The sequence below is a fragment of the Trachemys scripta genome, chromosome 7, assembly GCF_013100865.1.
Source record: "Trachemys scripta elegans isolate TJP31775 chromosome 7, CAS_Tse_1.0, whole genome shotgun sequence".
NCBI lineage: Eukaryota > Metazoa > Chordata > Testudines > Emydidae > Trachemys > Trachemys scripta.
Window position 1 is genome coordinate 31,354,558 of NC_048304.1, and position 21,900 is coordinate 31,376,457.

The 21,900-nt window shown below is 47.5% G+C and overlaps 2 protein-coding genes across 6 annotated transcripts in view; both read left to right on the forward strand.

Moving 5' to 3' along the window:
- The first annotated feature begins 1,877 nt into the window (after positions 1-1,877).
- Positions 1,878-15,340, forward strand: LOC117880438 (solute carrier family 22 member 6-B-like). Of its 4 annotated transcripts, none has more exons than XM_034776620.1 (12): positions 1,882-1,992; positions 2,960-3,022; positions 3,347-3,538; positions 3,873-3,976; positions 4,372-4,526; positions 5,801-5,969; positions 7,311-7,434; positions 8,653-8,768; positions 9,166-9,380; positions 10,976-11,084; positions 11,446-11,649; positions 15,071-15,332. In XM_034776620.1, exons 3-12 carry the CDS (start codon positions 3,467-3,469, stop codon positions 15,159-15,161), a joined length of 1,359 nt encoding a protein of 452 aa, XP_034632511.1. In that variant the 5' UTR covers positions 1,882-1,992; positions 2,960-3,022; positions 3,347-3,466; the 3' UTR covers positions 15,162-15,332. The 4 variants fall into 4 exon arrangements, with proteins under 4 accessions (XP_034632509.1, XP_034632510.1, XP_034632511.1 ...); XM_034776621.1 differs by having other exon boundaries at positions 2,965-3,022; XM_034776618.1 differs by having other exon boundaries at positions 1,878-1,992; positions 2,960-3,538; positions 15,071-15,340.
- Positions 15,341-15,514: 174 nt separating this feature from the next.
- LOC117880439 (solute carrier family 22 member 6-A-like) overlaps positions 15,515-21,900 on the forward strand; it is a 26,781-nt gene continuing 20,395 nt past the window's right edge. The window contains exons 1-2 of one of the 2 annotated variants that reach the window (XM_034776623.1): positions 15,515-15,785; positions 21,189-21,476. In XM_034776623.1, coding sequence (XP_034632514.1) covers positions 21,261-21,476 — 216 coding nt within the window. In that variant the 5' untranslated portion in view covers positions 15,515-15,785; positions 21,189-21,260. Of the gene's footprint in view, positions 15,786-20,727; positions 21,477-21,900 lie in introns of those variants that run through there. The other variant, XM_034776622.1, reaches the window with a different exon arrangement.

Here is a 21,900-nt window from a genome sequence, read left to right on the forward strand (position 1 = left end):
TGCAAAATCCTGAGCTAAATAAAGGAGTTTATGTGGGAGTTTAATATATTTTCTTGCAGTGAAAATGCTGTACAATTTCAGAAGCCCCAATCTTGTATTCTGAAAAGGGATCTTGGTTTTGGTCATTGCAACTTGGACTGCAAGAGACAAGAGTAAAGGAAAAACTCCTATTAAAATAATAACTTGCAAAGGTGCAGCTCACCTTACCAAAGGATCACAAAGCACTTCACAAACTGGTCTGGATTATTGCCCCTCTATTTTCATGGATAAGGCAAAAAGTTATTTACTGCAAGATCTCAGGGTGAATCTGTGACAGAGATGGGAAAATAACCCAAGGGTTCTAGTTGCTAGTCACTTGCACTAACCACTAGACTCTGCTTTTCATCCAGAGCTGAGAATAGAACTCAGGAGTCCTAAATCCCAGCCCACATCACCACTCTGCTCCAATCGCTAGACTCCACAACTCCAACGAGAGCCTGGAACAGAACCCAGGAGTCCTTCCTCCCAGCCCCCGTGCTCTAACCATTAGACCAGACAATCCATTGTCCCCTGCCACATATATTGGATGCAACTTCTGCACTATCAGGAAAGAGACACTAACTGTTTTGCAACTTATAGCACCTCTGAATATGGCCCAATGGGAAAAAGAGAAGAGAAAAGGAGGATGAAATGGGACAAAGTGGCCTAGGGACATACAAGCTACAGTGGGCCAGATCCCAGCTGGTGCAAATCAGTGTAATTCCACTGGAGTCAATGGGCCCAGATCCCCAGCTGGTGTAAACTGGCAAAGTTTCCTCATCTTCAAGGGAGTGATTCCGAATTACAGCCTCTGAGGATTTGGCTCTTCACTGGGATGTTCAATTTATGCAAGCAACCAGCTTCTCAGCCAGCTAATGCCTCAGTGACTAGCATGAGCTGAGCGGATCACTGCAGGACCCCCACATGCTGGCAGTGCTACAGAGACTGCTGGCATGGCCTGTCCCTTCATTATTTTCATGTCAGCAGCCCAGAATTGCCTGCTCTGGTGTGAAAACCTCTTCTGTTTTCTGGCCAGCAACATTTACATTCATTCTTCTCAGTTTGCACCGGGAAAGGGTGAATGTACTAAGCTTGCTTTCAAACCCATTAACACTCCAACATTATTTCATGTATATCTATTTCTCTCTCCATAGCTTTTCCATAGATACGTTGATTTTTTTTCCTGTAAAAAGTTTAGTGAAAATTTCCATTTTGTCAAAAAGCCATCGTGTGTGAGGAAGAGAAGCAGTCACGTGGAAAATTTTTAAGCAGATCTAATAGGAAGATCAATATAATTGTGTCCTTTTTGCAAATGGGGAAACTGAGGCACAGCAAGATTAAATGACTTGCCCAAAGCCACCCAATAGGTCAGAGCTGGAAGCAGAACCATGCTCTCCTGAATCCCTGGGCAGTGCTCTATCCAGCTGAGCACATCCCTAGCATTATTACAGTGTTCTGTTAAGACTGTTAGCTTGCAGGAAACCTGCTTTGCCTTGTTGGAAGGTTTTTAATTTCTTCTTGTTCTGAAACAAGCCCCTGGCTCTGTTCCTCTGGCATCATTTTTGTTCTACCGGCAAGCATCCTCATGCCAGGAACTGCAGGAAAGGTACCATGTTTACATTCCCCAGTCACAATGTTCTGCTCCAGGTCCTGGCTGCATGGTGGGATCACGTTAGCTCTTGTTTATTAATTTGCTAAGTGGGAGTTCTCCTAACTGGGTCATTAAAGGGGCACTCAAGGTTTGCCTGCTGGGCTTTTGATGCAGTTGTTGAGCCAAGGGCAAAGAGGTTGCAAGTTCTAATGAGAGAAGTTGAGCAAGTCCCACCTTCTCTGTCCTCAATGTGTTGCTGTCATAGCTTGATCTCCACTGATCCAGCAAGATTTCTGGACAATTTATTTGGTGGGAGTACGATCCATTGACCCACAGAGAAAAGCAGCTGTAGCCTATTAAAGACATTGCAACATAGGAAGCAGGTAAGTCTATTTTACCAAGGTTTATATTTTAATTGTATGGGGCCAGATTCTTAGTTCCATTGTAGATCAGTGCCTGTTTACACCAGCAGAGGATCTGGCTCATTGACTCTCCCTGATTTAGTAAAATAGGGCTTGAAGCGCATTGACTCCAGATTTACATTGATGTACATGAGTCAGATCCTCAGTTCATGTAAAGCAGCACTGAAGTTAGTGGAACTATGTTGATTTAAACCAGCAGAGCAAATAGCTCATTGAATCTCCCTGATTTTGTAAAATAGGGGCTTGAAGGGGAGTGACTCCAGATTTACTCTTGTGTAGATAGGCCAGGTGGTGTAAATCAGCATAGCCTCATGTCTTTCATTGATAGCGGAGTTCAATTCTATACCCTGCCCCTCAGCACTATGGATACATGGAAACTCCTGCTGAACTATGTGGAATTCCAAAATGTTGGCCATCTACACAACAAGATTTGCTCCACAGTGCAAAATACATCAAGGTTGGAAAACTCAGATTTAAGGGCATATTTTACCTGGCTCTCCCTTGACATGCTTTCTCCAAAATTCCTCTTAAAATCGTTTTCTTTTTGCATTAAGCCCTCCAAACCAAGGGGAACTTTGCCTAACTAAAGAAATGAAACGCAACAAAAGATAAACTAAAAGTGCAACAGAACCCCGAACAATCTACTTCTTGACATGGAGCTCAGCTAGGCACAGCATTCCCAACCAAACCATTCCTCGGGCTTCTGGGATTCACAATCAACTTGGAATTGTCTAGTAGCCAAAAGAAACGGTGGATTAGTTGCGCACGGAATGACCTAGAATTTTTGCATCTGGTTTAATTGCGTCAATATTCTGATCAGCTGCTTATTTAATCAGCAGATCCTTAATGCAGCCAAATCAACCACTCGGTTATAGGAATTCACTTTGAGCTATTGCTAGATCTATTGCAACTCTTTCTGTCTTTCCAGAGTAGATTGCGTCTGACAAGACTGGGAGTGGATGTCTAAGCAAACACAAAGCTGTGCGCATCTGTGAGTAAACAGCAGTTGCATTCCTCTATTTACATCTGCACATTGTTTTGGGTGTGCATCTATTTCACAAAACAAGCACATTCAAGGTGTCGGAGTCTTCTGGTCTGGGGCAACATGACTTTTGCAGAACTTTTAGAGCAGGTCGGCAGTATGGGCCGTTTCCAAATTATCCATGTTATGTTACTGGTCCTGCCAATATTACTGATGGCCAGCCACAACATCCTGCAGAACTTTACCGCTGCTACCCCTGGGCACCACTGCCATATTGCCATTGTTGCTAACTACACTTGTGATGACAACTTTACTGACGTCCTATATTGCCAGGAGCTCCTCAGGATCTCCATCCCCGTGGATGGGAACCAGCAGCCGGAGAAGTGTCTCCGATTCATCTCCGCCCAGTGGCAGCTCCTAGACCCAAATGCCACAACAACCAATGGGACTGAAATGGAAACGGAGCCCTGTATGGATGGATGGATATATGACAAGAGTGTTTTCACCTCCACCATCATCACCGAGGTAAGAAAGATTCTCCTGGCAATGACTGGCTAGTGACTATGCTGAACCAGATTGCTATCTGGTGACCACGAGCATAGTTTCATTGAAATCAACAGAGCTACAATGATATCCGCCAGATAAGGATCTGTACTAGTATTGTGGTAGTATCTGGACACCCCAGATCCCGCTATGTTGGGTGCTGCACAGATCCTGACCAAGATCAGGGACACATTTTGCTAGGTTCTTCACAAACCTTGTCGGAGTTTGGGGCCCCCATTCTCACTATGACCAAGTTTGCTGGACTTGTCTCCCTCATGCTTTCTCACTGAGATGGTGTTTTCTCTCCCACTTGCAGTGGGATCTGGTGTGTGGCTCACGGACATTGAAACAGATGGCTCAGTCGATCTATATGGCCGGAGTCCTGGTGGGAGCGATTGTGTTTGGAAGTCTCTCTGACAAGTAAGATGCCTGTCTGTCACTTCACTTAGGTAGGGTGCAGGAGCTGAATGACCCGGGGGGGAGGGCGGGAGTAATGGCCCAGTTCTAACAGCTTCCAGCTGTCTTTACCAGCACTTATAATCAGAGAGGAAAAGTGTCCCAGTGGTTAGGGCACTCACCTAGAACTTGGGAAAACCTGGGTTCAGGCCCCTACTCTGCCACAGACTTCCTGTGTGACCTTGTGCAAGTCCCTTACTTTCTTTGGGTCTGAGTTCTCCATCTGTACAATGGGGTTTGTAGTGCTGCCCTACCACAGAGATGGGGGTCATACTGTTTCCCCCAGAGTGATAACTCAGCGCTCTAGCCACAAGCCTATCTTGCCTGTTAGCAGATAGCCTTGGTTTTCTCTGCCACAGGTTTGGACGGAAGTCACTCTTGATCTGGTCCTGTCTGCAAATGGCCATCACCGGCTCTTGCGCTGCTTTCTCATCTAACTTTACCATGTACTGCGTTTTCCGCTTCCTGACTGGAATGGCTCTGTCGGGGATCAACCTCAACTGTGTGTCCCTCTGTAAGTACCAACTCAAGCAAGTAGCAAGTCTTTTGGGGTCTTCCAGGATGTTTCCATTACGAGGAGAAGTTGATGATGGAGCCAGGTATTTCTCTGGTGCAATCCTGGTTATTTACAATGTCTTGTTTCCCTGTTCGCAGGAGGAAACAAACAGCAGGAGGCAGTTACTTTGCTCACTATACCAACCCTTTTTCAGCCAGCACTCTGCCCAAAAAGCGCTCCTTCCTAGTGTTTTCTCAGGGTCACACTACCAGGACTTCTTTGGCTGTATCTCAGGCTTCTTTGTACCTTCCCTGTTATTGCTGCTTTTCTCACACACAAAGACACACACAGCTGCACCAGTCCATGCTCCAGCCCCTGTGTTTGCTATATCACTGTCCAAGGAACCCCCATGGGCCACATGACTCAGCATCTGCTCAAGCCTTGACATGTGCCTGTGTTTTGGGTAGTGGCTCCTATTGTTTCAGCTATCTGGGTCCATAAAGGAGCTTGATTGTTTCTTACTTTTATCCTGAATGAAAAGTGGCAGTTAGGCCCACCAGCTCCAACCCCCCAGCATAACAGTATCTTCCTACATTAAGATAAAGAGGATGCTGAGGAGAGTGAGCATTACAAAATAATGCATGTGACAGAAACGCTAGATGAGGCAGTATTCACCCCTCAAACAGCTTCTAGTCTGACCAGCAGGGTGGCCACGCCTCAGAGACCCAGTCATGGGTCAGGATCCCATTGTGCTAGAGTCCCTTTAAACACAGAACTAAAAGACAGTCCCTCCTGCAAAGAGCTTGAGTCTACAGCTGGGTGATATTTCTGAGCTGAAACTTTTTTCCATAAAACATTTCACGAATTCGTGTTGGTTTAGCCACATTGTTCATGTCGAAAACAAATCAGAAAAAGTTGAAACTTTTTAATTTTTTTGGTTCAAAATTACTTTTCATTTCAAAATTTCCTTGAATTTAAAATGTTGACAGTCAAAACAAAACAGTTAATTTAACCCAAAATGAAACCTTTTTCAGCTCTTTGATTTGCCCAAAATTAAAAAAAAAAAAAAATTCTGGTTGGCCCAAAATGAATTGTTTACTATTGTTGTTTTTTTTTCCTTTTTGAAGCTGCCACCAAAACAAAAAATCCATTGTTCTTCCTACTCTGCTTAAGTTCCACTTAAAAATCAGGCCATTTGTTTGGGGTGGATTTAGGTGCCCAGGTGGTTTTGAAAGCTCGGACTGGTGTTCTCTGGACTTTGACTCTCTTCCCCCTTTTATCTCCTCACCCAGCTGTGGAGTGGACCCCCACCAAACTCCGGGCAGCAGTTGGCATGGTGACAGGATATAGCTACAGCATCGGGCAGTTCATTCTGGCTGGGCTAGCCTATGTCATCCCAGATTGGCGCTGGCTGCAGCTGGCTGTTTCGGTGCCCTATTTCTTCTTCTTCTTCTATGGCTGGTAGGTGTCATTCTCACTTGTAAACCTTGCCAGCATGGGGACCTCCCTGTTATCCCTTGTGGGGACCAAGGGGTTCTGGACGGTATCCAGACTGCAAGCTCTCGGACACCAGGTGTGTCTCTCACTGAATGTCTGTCCAGCACTTGGCACAGTGGGGGTCCCAATTTAAGGTGGCACTGATTGTTATTTTTCATATTATGGTGGCATCTAGAGGCCTCATCTGAGGTCAGGGTCCCATTGCGCGACAGACACACACTGAGAGAGAGGCCCTGTCCTAAAGAGCGCACAGTCTAAATAGAAAAAGGAAGGGTTATTATTCACATTTTACAGACTGGGGAGCTGATGCACAGAAATATGGAGTGATTTGCCCAAAGTCACATGGGGCACCTGTGGTAGGAGCAGGGAAAAGAACCCAGGTTTCCCAAGCGAGTGTCCTGCTCACAAGACCATTATTATTATGGTAGCCCCTACAGACCAGGGCTAGGAGCTGTACAGACACTGTTCCTGCCCAGACACGCTTACAGATGCAACAGGTGATCTTTGGGCAGAGAACCAGCTGGGAAGTAATTTGCCAAAGGTCACAAGACAGGCAGTGCTACAGCCAAGAAGAGAACCCAGCTGTCCTGCCTCCTAATGCTGTACCCTATCCATTAGACTACACTGCTTCTCAACTTGCTCCTTTAGCCTAAACACTGCATCTATTCTAATCACATAGAGACAGAGGAGTTTTGAAATGTGCCCTGAACTTAGGGTGACAAAATAGCAAGTGTGAAAAATTGGGACACTTTTTTTCAGGGGGGAGGGAGGAGAGTATACACCTCTACCCCGATATAACACTGTCCTCGGGAGCCGAAAAATCTTACCGCGTTATAGGTGAAACCGCGTTATATTGAACTTGCTTTGATCCGCCGGAGTGCGCAGCCCCGCCCCTGCGGAGCGCTGCTTTACCGCATTAGATTTGAATGTGTGTTATATTGGGTCGCATTATATCGGGGTAAAGGTGTAGTTGCGTATATAAGACAAAGCCCCTAATATCGGGACATTTGGTCACCCTACCTGAACTGCAACAGACTCTTTCTGTATCATACGTAGGTTGGGAGCCCCAGGTGTCCTGAGTCTTTTCAATAGGTTTGGTGTTTCTTACAGTGAAAAGGACCCTGTTGTAATGAACATACAGGCAATTCTTTATTAAGCTGCTGGACAAACACAGCCCTGGGGTTCCCCTAGGTTCTCCACCCTGAACTTCCTGGTGTCACCACATGGGGTCATCGTAAGGCCTACCCTGCACTAAGGCCAATGGCAGGGAAGCTGGCTACCATGTGCCCTTCTGGTTCCAAACAGGTGGTTCACAGAGTCGGCCCGCTGGCTTGCAACAGCCGGCAAACTGAACCAGGCATTAAAGGAGTTGCAGAAAGTGGCACGAATAAATGGGCGAAAGGAAGAAGGGGACAAACTCAGCGTAGAGGTGAGGAATTGAATGGGCTAAAAGGGAAGGCTGTAATATATGGAGTTTATGTGCGTGCCTCTCACCCTGTGATTGCCAGAGAGAGGACTGACACACACAAACACACCATAGAGCGAACTCACACACCCTTCTCCAGAGAGGGAACACACGCGCGCACACACACACACACACACACACACAAAGATGGAAAGAGCTGGGCAAATAATGGATTTTTTCGGTTACTGGCAATTCCAAAAAATTGTTTCAGGTCAAACTGAAAACAATTTTTTTCAACATTTTTGGCAAATCAAAAGGGAAAATATTCAGTTCGGGCCAAATTTTCACTCATCGTGAAATGACACTTTTTTATTTTGAGCATTTTTAACATTTACAAAAAATATTTATATAAAATTAAAGGAAATTTCAAAACAAAAATTTGCTTCAAATAAAAAAATCAAAACATTTCATTTAAAAAATGTCAAAATAAAACATTTCAATTTGGTGGGGTTTTTTTAATTTTCCAAAACAATTTGGTAAAATTGACACAAATTTGTAATTTGTTTTGGTGTCACCAAATCTGCATTTTTCACTGAAAAAAGTTTCAGCCAAAACATTTTGTCCAGTTCTAGACAGGGACACATGAACGCTTGGTGCCAAGAGGGTAATAAATATACAGTCTCCCAAGCCCAGAAATCAGGTCCCAGTGTCCAGCTATAGCTGTTGTAAAACAATAGCAATAAAGAATCCAAATAAAACATATCCAGGCCTTAACAACTGCAGTAAAAGAGACAGCCAGGCATGCTGACAGGGTGATCCCCTTAGAAATCTACCACATGGATTGCTGTCTGGAAATGTAGGTTGCTAAGGGGGATGTTGGAATGGGAATTCTAGCATCTGAACCTCTAAAGGTGCTGAGAGACCTCATAGGATGCACTCTTCCGATCCGTAGGAGGCATTCAGTGCCTCGCACAATGCCCTAAACAAGGAGCCCTGTGCTATGAGTTGAAATAGGCCCACTGGAGTTTGCACTTCCTGCTCTATGCCTCTTCCCTCAGTTACCTGCATCTCCCAGTGGTAGCCAGGGGTACTGCAGCCTGAAGACTGGCTCCACCAGTGATGGCAGCTCCAGACCCCGGGTGTTTACATGGATAGCAAGAATACCCCAAGTTATAACCGTAAGGATTTAAATAACCACGGGTTTGGGGAAGCTATAAACTCTCCTGTGTCTCTTCCGCACAGGACTTGAGAGCCAGCCTGCAAAAAGAAATGTCCTCAGCCAAATCCACACACACAGCTGCCGATCTGGTGCGCACACCGTCTGTACGCAGGATATCCTGGTGCCTGTGCTTCGTATGGTAGGTGGGTTCATTCAGATGCAGAGGGAGGAAAGGAGGGTGGAAGGGCAGAAGATAAACCAGGGGCTTTTGTTATGATGGTACGACCAGCTGAAATCCAAATGCTGTTGTGCTTGGTGCTGTACAGTAGGACGAGACAGGGCCAGGCCCTACCTTCAAGAGTTTACAATCTAAATAGACTAGAGGTAGGATTATTACAGAAGGGGAACTGAAGCACAGAGACACTAAGTGACTTGCCGAAAGTCATACAAGGAAGTCAGTGACAGAGGGGAATTGAACCGAGGTCTCCTAAGTCCCAGGCTACAGAGCATTTTACAGCACTCCCAGTGGCAACAGCAGTACTGCACCCTGCAGACTATTTCCATTGTACCATGCATTTTTGTGCCGCCAATGACAGGTTCTCCACCAGCTTTGCCTATTATGGGCTGGCCATGGATCTGCAGAATTTTGGGGTCAGTATTTACCTCATCCAAGTGGTATACGGAGCAGTCGACATCCCTGCAAAGCTGATTGGTTTCTTCATGATCAGTTTCATTGGCCGGAGAGTCACCCAGGCTTCTGCTCTCATCCTAGCAGGGCTTGCGATCCTGGCCAACATATTTGTGCCACAAGGTGAGGCCCTGGTGCACTATCGATCTGCATGCTCTGGTTTTAATCAGCATATATTAGCATGTATATACATTTAGCATATATATAATTTAATTAGCATATATATGCAAGATACAGCAAGAGTGATGTTACAAGAATGATCTATAAAAGCGATGTCTGTATATTAAAGGTGGTTGAAAATGTTTTCATCCAAACTGTTTTTCAACTGAAAATTGGGGGGTTGGCTAAATTAAGTTTTATGTGAAAAGCATCAGCTTCACACCGAAATTTTCAGTTTTTCAATAAAAAAAATGAACATGCATGGCACCTCCCCCACCCCGCAAATTTTAATTCTGAAATGCTGGGGTCCCTAGCCAGACTACATCTCCCATAATGCCATGGAGCTGCCATGACTCACCACTTCCCCTCTCTTTGCTTCCCTGCACTGGTCCCTTCTTCTCTATCATATCAAATATAAGCTACTTGTCTTCACTCTCAAGACCCTTCATGACCTATCCCCACCTGCCCTACAGCTCTCATTCAGTATTAAAAGATTGACTCCAATCAGTCCATGATATCAGCTTCTAACACCCACTTGTTACATTTTCAAACAAGCACCTTTGTGCTTTCCCCCATGCTGCCCCTCATGTTTGGGAAAAGTTCCCCGTAAGCATCAGCAAAATTAACAGAATCCTCCTTCAAAACCCTCCTTAAAACTCCCTCTGCCCTGAAGCCTACAAAAAACTTGACAATGGTTAGGCTGCTGGTGTGCTGAAACTACAGCCTATCATGCTGACCAATAGTGTCTCGTTTCCTTGTGCTACACCATAGTGAACCAAGGGTCACCCAATAAAATCAATAGGCAGCAGATTTAAAACAAACACAAGGCAGGACTTCTTCACACAACACACAGTCAACCTGTGGAACTCATTACCAGGGGATGTTGTGAAGGCCAAAACTATAACTGAGTTCAAAATAGAATTGGGTAAGTTCATGGAGAATAGGTGGCTATTAGCCAAGATGGTCAGGGACACAATCCCATGTTCTAGGTGTCCTAAGCCTCTAACTACCAGAAGTTGGGAGTGGATGACAGGGGATGGATCCCTCGATAATTGCCCTGGTCTGTTCATTCCCTCTGAAACATCAGGCATTGGCCACGGTCGGCAGACAGGATACTGGGCTAGATGGACCATTGGTCTGATCCAGTATGGCCGTTCTAATGTATTTATCTGTCTGTATCCATGTCATCACTTGTCTTATACTTAGCTTGCCAGCTCTTTGGGACAGGGACTGTCTCTTTCCTGACCCATGACTGCGGCTCCCAGGCACTATGATAATACAAATAATAAATAATATGGGGAGGCCACGGTGCATCCTGGAGATATAATCTGACCATGACAAAACAGGACAACAATTAATTTTCAGTAAGAAAGACATTTTTCTTGGAAATTACTTTTTGACCCCCAAAAATTCAACCTGTTGTAATTACTGACTCTTTTTACAGAGTCTGGGGGGGAACTCGAGGACAGAGAGATTAAGGACTGTGTTTGCAGGCCTCCACTGTGCAAAGAGCTGAGCCCCAGCAGAGCCTGCTGATGTCATCCTTTCCCTCCCCCTAGATCTGCAGACCCTGCGCACTCTTCTGGCTGTGTTTGGAAAAGGTTGCCTGGCTGCCTCATTCAACTGTGCCTTCCTCTATACGGGAGAGCTCTACCCCACGGTGATTAGGTACGTAGACGCAAACGCCCCTTAAGGAGTCCTACCTGGGCTGCTGGGCTGTGTTGCTGTTTTCACCCTGCATGATTAACCTCAAGGAGATGGCAATGACAGAATGACAGCAAGAGCTCTGGTCAGCTGAGCCACTGGGTTTCCTACAGCTGTTAGGAGATGCAAATCCAAACGAATCTGCTGGATAATGAATCAGGATACCTTGTTCTACTGCTTTCTGACAGGACACTGAAGGCAGGCAGGTTAGAGATTACATTAGATATGCAAGTTGTGAATAAACAACATGGAGATTGTAGCTCAGAAAAGGCAAACCCAGCTGAAGGCCGGTTCCCAGACCCTGATTGTTCTCTCTCCACGGCAGACAGACCGGAATGGGGTTTGCGAACACCCTGGCTCGGGTGGGCGGCATAGTGGCCCCGCTTGTGCAAATGACCAGTGAGTACTTGCCGTCCCTGCCGCTGATCATCTATGGAGCTGCCCCTATTGTATCCGGCATCGCCACCTGCTTCCTCCCTGAGACCCGTAACATGCCACTGCCGGACACCATAGAAGACGTCGAGAGGCAGTGAGTAATTTCTGCAACCATTCCGCACAGCTAGTGGAGAGGAAGTATGGCCACTGGCGAGCACAATGGGCTGGGGCTCAGAGAGCTGGGTTCTGTTTCTAGCTCCATCAGCCTGAGCTTAGGCAAGCCCCTTCCCCTCTCTACGCCTGTTTCCCCTCACACCCTTGGTCTAGTTAGATTTTAAGCTCTTCAGGGTCTGTCTCTTAGTATGAGTCTGTGCAGCATCCGGCACAATGGGGCCCTGATCTCAGTGAGTATGTGTGTAATCAGATGGTGTCAGTGGGCGGGGTTCCGTTTTCAATGGGATCCTTCAAAAAATGTAAACACCAGCTTGAGCCCCAACCCAGAAACCTGGAAAACTGTATACACCACCCTTGATAGGTAAAAAGAACAGGAGAACTTGTGGCACCTTACAGACTAACAAATTTATGAGTTTGCCCTGCATAAGTTTTATGCAGGGCAAAACGGATTTATCTGGGTTTAGACCCCATTGGGAGTTGGGCATCTGAGTGCTAAAGACAAGCACGCTACTGCGAGCTGTTTTCAGGTAAACTTGCAGCTTTGGGACAAGTGATTCAGACCCTGGGTCTGTGTCTGGAGCCAGACGGGAGTGTCTGGCTCAGCAAGACAGGGTGCTGGAGCATAAGCTTTTGTGGGCTACAGCCCACTTCTTCGGATGCATGCAGTGGAAAATACAGTAGGAAGATATATATATATATACACACACACACAGAGAGAACATGAAACAATGGGTGTTACCATACACACACTAACGAGAGTGATCTGTTAAGGTGAGCTATTACCAGCAGGAGAGAAAAGAACTTTTTGTAGTGGTATTCAAAAGCAAATGTGCCAGCAATGTCCCTCTGCCATGTACATTGGCCAAACCAGACAGTCTCTAAAAGAATAAATAGACACAAATCAGACGTCAAGAATTATAACATTCAAAAACCAGTCAGAGAACATTTCAATCTCCTTGGTCACTCGATTACAGACCTAAAAGTCGCAATATTACAACAAAAAAAACTTCAAAAACAGACTCCAAGAAGAGACTGCTGAATTGGAATTAATTTGCAAAATGGACACCATTAAATTAGGCTTGAATAAAGACTGGGAGTGGATGGGTCATTACACAAAGTAAAACTATTTCCCCATGCTTATTTTCCCCCCTACTGTTCCTCACACCTTGTCAACTGCTGCAAATGGACCATTTTGATTACCACTACAAAAAGCTTTTTTCTCTCCTGCTGGTAATAGCTCACCTTAACTGATCACTCTGATTAGAGTGTGTATGGTAACACCCATTGTTTCATGTTCTCTGTGTGTGTATATATATATCTTCCTACTGTATTTTCCACTGCATGCATCCGATGAAGTAGGCTGTAGCCCATGAAAGCTTATGCCCAAATAAATTTTTTAGTCTCTAAGGTGCCACAAGTACTCCTGTTCTTTTTGCGAATACAGACTAACACGGCTGCTACTCTGAAACCTGATAGGTAAGACTTCCCCACTTGCAAACACTGAGTGTAGGGGTTAACAAAAAAAGCTTTATGAGGGTGAGGGAAGGGGACAACAGAACTAACTTGAGAAAGCCAGCAATTAATAAATCCACACCGTTAGGTAAGACTCCCCCCCCCCACGCACACCCCGGGTATTTTGGCAGTAATCCCAGCCTCAGGCCTCCTTTCACAGCCACTTCCCTTCTCAGCCGTCATCAATCACGGTTTGCTGCCCAGGGCTGGTGGAGTCCACGAATTCTGGCTGTGCTGCCTGGGCTGCTCGCCCCCAGACCCAGCTCACGTGATTTCAGCTCTGCTTGCTAGGCAGAGAGGTCTGCACCAGAGTCCCTGAGATACACGCTGCTGCTCTGTACAGCTTCAGCCCAAGCCCCGTCAGCATCAACACTCTGCCTCAGCTCAGCTCAGCTCTGGCCTCTGTGCCTGAAAGGCGCCTCATCTCTGCTCCCCACCACTGCTCTATACACCGTCTCAACACCAGTTAGCTCAGCCCACAGCTAGCAGGAGCCCTTCTTTTCGCATGAGGCTCCCTTACCCAACGGTGCCCGCCTGTTGTGTCGGTCAGAGTGACCCCCTCACCCAGCATGTTGGTGCTGTTCACTTGTCCGTTCATTTCCCAGCAGGGTCAAACAGCATTTTATTGCCGCCAAACTCAAAACTTAACTATATTTTAACCCAAATGCCCCAAATTAGCACAGAACTGAAGTGCGAATGAGGCCTGGCCCATTCGATCATTTCTCTTTCCTCATCAACAGATGCTGGCAGAGACCTCCCATCCCATGGTGCCCCTGTCCATCTGGAGCTCTTAAGCAGCTCTGGACTACTCTTCTTCCTGTTCACAAACAGGTGTTAACAGTCAGCTCCCTCCTCCCTAGGGCTTCAGGCCACAAGGATTATATGCATAACACCCGGCACAGGGGGCCCCAATCTCAGTCGGGGACTGTGCAGCACCTGACACAATGGGGCTCTGATCTCAATCAGGATCTGTGGGGCCCTGATCTTAGTTGGTGTCTTCAGGCACTACCATAATGCAAAGTATGGGCCATAGAGAGGGAAAGTGATGTGCCCAAAGTCACCCAGTGAGTTAGTGGCAGGGCTGGGATTGCCATCTATTCTTACTCCCTCATCTGTTCTTTAGATCAGTGCTTCTCAATGTTTTCTATATCAGGACTCTGCAGCTGGCATCTAGCCTGGACTGGAGCTGGTTGTGAATTTTCCAAAGAAACCTTTTTTTGGTTCGAAAATGCCAATTTGTCAAAAACAAAACTGTTTAAGGGAAAGTGTCAGTGTTGGTGAATTGCAAAACATTTTTTAAAAGAATTTTTTCAACATTTTCAAAACAAAAATAAAGTGGTTTTCTGGTTTGAAACACTTTCCGCTCAGAAATTTAAGCTAACGGTAAGAAAAACAAGTTAAATAAGTAATTCATCAACATCAAAACAAAATGTTTCAAATTTATTGAAATGAAACATTTTAATTGCTTCAAAATGAATTGTTTTCAGTTTCTTTATTTATGACAATTTTTGAGGTTTTGACTTTTCATCCCAGTTGGGGACAGGAAAAATTTTCAAAACTCAAGAATATTCATAGGACATGACACTCATTTCCCTGCCCCCACCCGAGCCAAGACCCTGACTCCTACATGGGAAGGAGAAGGTGATCTTGACCCATTGACACCTGTTCTTTGCTCTCCTGGGGGCCACAACCCCAGGGCCTCTAGGCTGAGTCCATGATGCATTATGGGTGGGGAGGAGAAGAGGTAAAAGGGGGATAGTGTAATTCACAGAGCTATTGGGAGGTTTAGCTAATCCCTTTTTATGGAGTCATGACTTGCTGTGATGAAAAGATTAAAAGAAATGCAGCGTTGATATATAGTCATGTGGTCTCTTCTTATTCCCTTATAGGAGAAGGTCCAGAGTGATTACAGATGTAGGACGGAAAGACAAGGTTCCGCTGAAAGCCTCCAGATTGGAACCACTCAAGGAAATCATTTAAGAAGAGAAACTAAACAGACTTTAGGTCTTGATACCAATTAGATTAAAATCAAACACCCTCATGTTTTACCGGCTAGGGTCAGAGATTGTTTCTGTGGAAGGGGTATTCATGAGACATCATGTCAGCCTTTTGTATCCACTTTCAGCAAAGCGAATAAAGTCAACTGTGCCTCCAAAAGGTACAAGCCATAGCTGCTAACATGAGGCGGCAGTTTAAGACTGGACACAGCATTGGGCTGGGAGTCAGACAACCTGGATTCTGATCCTGGCTCAACTACTGACATTGGACTTGTGTCTATTGCTCTTCCCACAGCAAAACCAGTGTGAACAAACCGCACTGGTCCAGTTGGGTCCCAAATAACTGTGTCTATTTAATAGGGTTAGCCAGAAAACAGGAATTCTGTTTAGCACAATCATGTCAGAGGTTTCATATCAGAACAAAACCAAGACCTTTTAAAACGTTTCATGAAAACAGAGAGCTCCATCCCAGAAGAGCCAATAGCTCAGGCAAAGTAGCAACCTAAACCTTGTTCTTCTGCACCCCAACCAAGTTCCCTAACAACCAGGCTAGCAAGTCAGTGCTTCTCACTCTCTACAGGGACTTGATCCTGACTCTTCATGACAGGTGAGTACCCTGGCCGTCGGGCTTTTCTGGGGTGGGCCTCGCTCACTCTCTCATTTTGATCAGCAATTCTATCCTGAACCTGAGAAACCCTCCCGACAAAACTTTGGTAGAAACCAAAAAGTTTTGGTTTTGACAAATTGGCAATTTCCCACAGAAAATTCTCACCCAGCTCTTCTCTTTAGTACATGAAGTCATTCAAAGCCTAGCTACTTAGATACCATTGCTCTGAGTGGCTTTGAAAATACAGAACCCAGCGAAAGCCTTTAGAGGGATCACAGACTAGTTAATTCTGCCCTATTCCTGTATACTACACTCTGCAAGTCACTTCCCCACTCCGTGCCTCAGTTTCCCCTCCCACACTTTGTCTATTTAGATTACAGGATTTTCAGGGCAGGGACAGCACCCTACACAGTGGGATTGTGACGTCTTATTGCTACTGAAATATGCATAAAAACATACCTGTTTAGAGGAGGTTCTGCACAAAGGAGTTCTGAGTATGGTAGAAACACGTTACAGTCCAGGGCCGTGCTGCCATGCAATGAGAGAGCTAATCAAACAGTAGTTCATGTATCTCACAGACTCAAGTTTCCCAGGCTGACAATTTGCATCAGACCCATAGGGAAAGGCAGGGGAAGAACAAATGCGGGTCCAAAAAGGAAGTGCTTAGCCTGGTCCACAATCAAGCCACACCCACAAATAATCCCCACCCTCTTGAGATACAGATGTCACTCAAAGTCAAGGTGACCATGTTTTCAATACCTCCAGCCAGGGCTTTTTCATGGCGATGTTATTTTAGAGTCATACGTGAGACAAAGTTATTCATATTAGAGGAGGGCTCAAAGGCCCTAACAAGAAGAAGGGCCCCATTGGTTACACATACGCATAGCTAGGGCCAGCCTTTGCCCCAGAGAGCTCACAATCTAAACAGACAACGGGTGGGAGGGGAAACAAAGGTACAGAAAGAGGAAGTGACTCACCCAAGGTCACACACCAGGCCAATGGCAGAGCTGGGACTATAACCTAGGTGAGTGCCCTATTCACTAGACCACATTGCTTCTAAAAAACGCCCTTTAAAAAAATACCTGTGCTGGCATCATTGCTAGAGTGGGTCAGAAATGGGGGTGGTTCCAGGGGAAAATTTTGACATTTGGGGGAAAAGCAGGGAATTGAACCCACAACTCCCAGGGGAACAGCACAACCACTTTACTCACATGTCAACTGCATCCCAAATGCTTGTCCCACTGCACTATTAGTATCATAACAACGTGAGGCCCCAGTCAGAGATCAGGGCCCCACTGCACTAGGAATGTGGAATAAATGAGACATTCCTTGCTACAAAGAACTTACAGTCTTAGCATAGGACAAGAGACAACAACGGCTTCCACCAAAGAACATGCTACAGTCAGGGCTGGTGCTACCATTAAGGCGAACTAGGCGGTTGCCTAGGGCGTCAAGATTTGGGGGCGCCAAAAAGCGGTGCCCCCAATTTTTTTTTTTTTACAGCGTTCCTCCCCGAGCGTGCGGTCGCCGCTCCTCTTCTCCCGCCTCCCAGGCTTGACGTGCCAATCAGCAGTTTGGCGCCACAAGCCTGGGAGGAGAATTAGAGCGGGAGCGGCATGCTCGGGGAGGAGGTGGAGCAGAGGTGAGCTGGTGTGGGGAGATGTCGCACAGCTCCCTGGGCCGGGGGGGGGGAGGAGGAGCTGCCGCGGGGGTGCCTCAGGGTGGGGGGGGAGCTGCCGCAGGGCTCCCCACCTCAGCTCACCTCTGCGGGGGGGCCGCCTTGGGGGGGGGGGGATCCCTCGGGCGGGGGGCCGCCGGAGGGCTGGGGGGGGGGAGGAGCGCAAGGTGGAAGTTTCGCCTAGAGCGCGAAACTTCCTTGCGCCGGCCCTGGCTACTGGGCAGGAAAAATGGCGAGTGTTTCAGTTGCAGCTCTGGATTGGACCTTTGGGGGGGTCAATTCCTGCCTCCCCAAAGACGCTGTGTGTGACCTCGGACAAGTCACAGAGGGTAGCAAAAGCTCATAAGTTGCATAGGAAGTTAAGTCCCGTTTTCAGATGTGACTCAAACACTTACGAGCCTGAGTCCCCGTGACTTCCATAGAGACTTGAGCTCTTGAGTGCCTAATTCCCTTTTGAAAATGAGACTAAATGATTTAAGTCACTTGAAATGCTGAGTGGAGCAACTCCGAGATACCTTTAAAACTCTGGGCCTTAGTACCCCAGTTTTTCCATCTGGAAAAGAGGGCTAATAAACCTTCCTTTGTCTATTTACATTGTGAGTTCTTCAGACCAAGGGCTGTCTCTTACCAAGTGTGCCCGGCACAATGGGACCCTGATCTCAGTTAGGGTCTGTGTAGCACCCAGCATGGCAGGGCCTGCATCAGACAGGGCCGGCTTTAGCAAGTGTGGGGCCGATCCGTACTCACCCGGCGGCGCTCCAGGTCTGCGGCGGCACTTCGGCAGCGGGTCCTTCACTCGCTCCGGGTCTTCGGCGGCACTCAAGGACCCGCCGCTGAAATGCCACCGACGACCCGGAGCAAGTGAAGGACCCATCACCGAAATGCCGCCGAAGACCTGAAGTGCCACCAGGTGAGTAAAAATTAAAAAGGCGCTGGTGCGGGGCCCAATTCCAGGGAATCGGGCAAATCGGCCTAAAGCCGGCCCTGATCTCAGATAGTATCAGCTGGTTTCTGGCAGCATCTGGCATAACAAGGCCTTGATCTTGGTCAGGGTCTTTGCAGCACATGGCACAATGGGGCCCTGATCTCAGTCAAAATCTAGCACAATGGAGCGCGATATCTGTCAGGTCTGTGCAGTGCCCAGCAGCTGCAAGGGCCCCACTCTTGGTCAGGGTCCGCGAAGTGCCTGGCACAATGGGGTCTTTAGGCACTGCTGTACTACAAATCATAATTACACAAGGAGATGGTAAGAGAAAGACAATCATGCTTAGGAAAAAAACACTGCATTCACAGCACACCAACTCCCCGGCAATTACTCCAATGGTGAATTTTGTCCCAGATACCAACATCTCTTGTGGATAACTGACTACATCAAAGGATATCTACTTGCTGGACTGGCTTTTACACTCTCCTGATGTTGTTACCCAGGACTATTACTATTACTCTTCAGTACTGTGTGTATTATAGTAGTACCTAGAAGACATAACCAAGATCAGGATTGCAACATTATTTATTATTTGTATTTACTTCTATTGTGGTAGGGCTGAGGAGCATCAGCAACAGACCAGGAGCCCATTGTGTTATGCACTAGACCAGTGGTTTTCAAACTGCGGGTCGTGACCCAGTACAGGGTTGCGGAATGTAAGGCACTGGGTTGTGGCAGCTCTGGTCAGCACTGCTGACTGGGCCATTAAAAGTCCCATCTGCGGTACAGCCCGGCTAAGGCAGGCTAGTGCCTATCTGTTCTGACACCATGCTGCGCCTTGGAAGCGGCCAGCAGCAGGTCCGGCTCCTAGGCAGGGGGGCCACGGGGCTCCGCGTGCTGCCCCCGCCCCAAGCACCAGCTCCACACTCCCATTGGCTGGGAACCAGCCAATAGGAGCTGGAGGGGGTGCCTGCGGGCAAGAGCCATGCGGAACTGCTTGCACGCCTCCGCCTAGGACCCGGACCTGCTGCTGGCCGCTTCCAGGGCACAGCGCGGTCCACGGTGCCAGGACAGGCAGGAAGCCTGCCTTAGCATCCCCGCTGCACCGCTGACCAGGAGCCACACGAGGTAAGCCCGCACCCCAACCCTGTGCCCCAATCCCCTGCCCCAGCCCTGAGCCCCCCCAACCTACTTCCTGTACCCCAAACCCCTCATCCCTGGCCCCACCCCACAGCCTGCACCCCCAGCCCAGAGCCCTGATCCCCTCCCGCACCCTGAACCCCTCATTCCCAGCCCCACCCCACAGCCCTCACCCCTGCACCCAAACCTTCTGCCCCAGCCCTGAGCCCCTCCACACCCCAAACCCTCGTCCCCAGCTCTGTTGGGTCGTGGGCATCAACAATTTTCTTCAACTGGGTCGCCAGAAAAAAAGTTTTAAAACCATTGCATTAGACAAACACAGAACAAAGAGATGGTTCCTGCTCCAAAGAGCTTCCAATCTAAGAGCAGACAAACAATGAGACAGCCCCATCCCAGTTTAAACAGATAATGAAAAGAAGTGAATTGCCCAGCAGCAGAACCAGGGATAGAAGCCAGGTCTGCTTTCCCTAAGCCAGCACTCCAGGCACTTCCTTAACCTTTTCCCCCAGCCATTCTCGTCGTCCTCCCCTCTCTCCCATGGATTTATGCACTGTTTCTACCCTGTCTTTATCCAGCAATTTGCCTCCACATGGACCCCAGCTCTCCTCCATCACCAGCCAGCTTTGATGAAGTGCATACGGAGTTAGAGCCTCAGCTGACATAAACCTATTGTCTTCAGTGGGGCCATGTTGATTTACTCCAGCTCAGGATTTGGTCCCATGAGTCATCTTTTCAGCACCCAGCACAATGGGGGCCCTGATCTTGGTCAGGGTCTGTGCAGTGCCTGGCAGAATGGGCCCATCTCAGTTGGGGTCTGTGCAGTGCCTGATACAATGGAACAATGGTCTGAGTTGGAGCCTCTAACTGTAATGCCAATAATTAACCAGTGCAAAGCAGGCTTGGTGCCCTTGTGTACTGGAGGCCTAATACCATCCAAACACTGCCCTTTGTCCCACATTTACTGAATCAGTAGATTTTGTCTCCCTTTCCCTTCAAGCTAATCCTTCAAACCCAGAGTAGAACCTTAACCCAAGTAAGATGATTATGGCTTACATAACCCAAACAAGCACCCATTTAACCCAATCAGTTTCCTAAGGCTAAAGATATTACTCCCTCCCCCTTCCCCCCATTACCACCACTACACATGCACAGTTTCCAGCATCCCAAAACGAAACAGTCCAACTGAGGTGATCCAAGTTCACACCACAGGTTGCTCAGATCTTCTTCCAACAGACTGGGATCCCCGCTGAGACCCCAGATCTTGGGGTGGATGCCAGATTGATAGCGGTTTCAACGTTGTAGGCAAGAATTTAGTGGGGTTGTGATAAAGGGAACTTTTTTCTGAGACAATGAGACTAAACTTTCCCATGCAGCCGTCCAAGTTTTGCTTTTCTCCTGTAGGAAGCGGCTGGCTATAGCTGTCGTGCTTTGACAGATCTCTAAAGAGAGCTGGAACTTTTGTAGGAGGTACCCTTTCCAAATGCAGCTCTGTTTGTGAAACTCATTTAAGTCCTCAGGAGGCGAGTTAACGGTGGATCTGTTCGTCATGAGTTTTGCCGAACTCCTAGACAGCATTGGCGGCATGGGCCGCTTTCAAATCATCCATGTCGCTTTGCTTGTTATCCCTGTTTTAATGACAGCCTCTCATAACCTCCTGCAGAATTTTTCTGCTGCTGTCCCAGGACACCACTGCCAGATCCATGTCACTGCCAACAGCACGGGTGGTACAAACATGACTCAAAGGCTGAGCACCAAAGATCTCTTGAGGATCTCCATCCCCATGGATGGGGACTGGGAGCCGGAGAAGTGTCGCCGGTTCATCACCACCCAGTGGCAGCTCCTAAATCCCAATGCCACCATCGCAAACGAGACAGAGATGGAAACAGAGCCATGCACGGATGGGTGGACCTATGACAAGAGCATCTTCACCAACACCATCATTATGGAGGTAAGGAAGGGCCTAAAGCACTCACCGTGCTCAGAGAAACTCTGCATTGCTTGGGTGTTATTGATCAATATTTACATCTGATTGCACAGGAGCAGGAGGAAGTGTGGTCCAGCCAGTGAACTGTGACTTGGGTTCAATTCCTGTCTCTGAACCATTCCTACTCTGTCACCTTAGGCAAATTACGGGATTTGCCCAACTGGATCAGACCCAAGGGCCCATTCAGCCCAGTCTCCTGTCTTGGACAATGGCCAGCACCAGATGCTTCAGAGACAGGTGTAAGAACCCTGCAGTAACCCCATGTAAAATAACCTGTCCCATACACAGGGCCGGCTCCAGGCACCAGGCACCCAAGCACATGCTTGGGGCGGCACCTGGTAAGGGGCAGCGGGGGGAGTGCGGCGTGGCATTCCATTGGGGGGGGCGC

Excerpts from the sequence above, each read along its gene's own strand:
- LOC117880438 (XM_034776618.1), top strand. The coding sequence starts at position 3,137 with ATGACTTTTGCAGAACTTTTAGAGCAGGTCGGCAGTATGGGCCGTTTC. Across the intron at positions 7,435-8,652 it reads GGGACAAACTCAGCGTAGAG|GACTTGAGAGCCAGCCTGCA; the intron begins GTGAGGAATTGA and ends TCTTCCGCACAG. Across the intron at positions 8,769-9,165 it reads TGGTGCCTGTGCTTCGTATG|GTTCTCCACCAGCTTTGCCT; the intron begins GTAGGTGGGTTC and ends CGCCAATGACAG.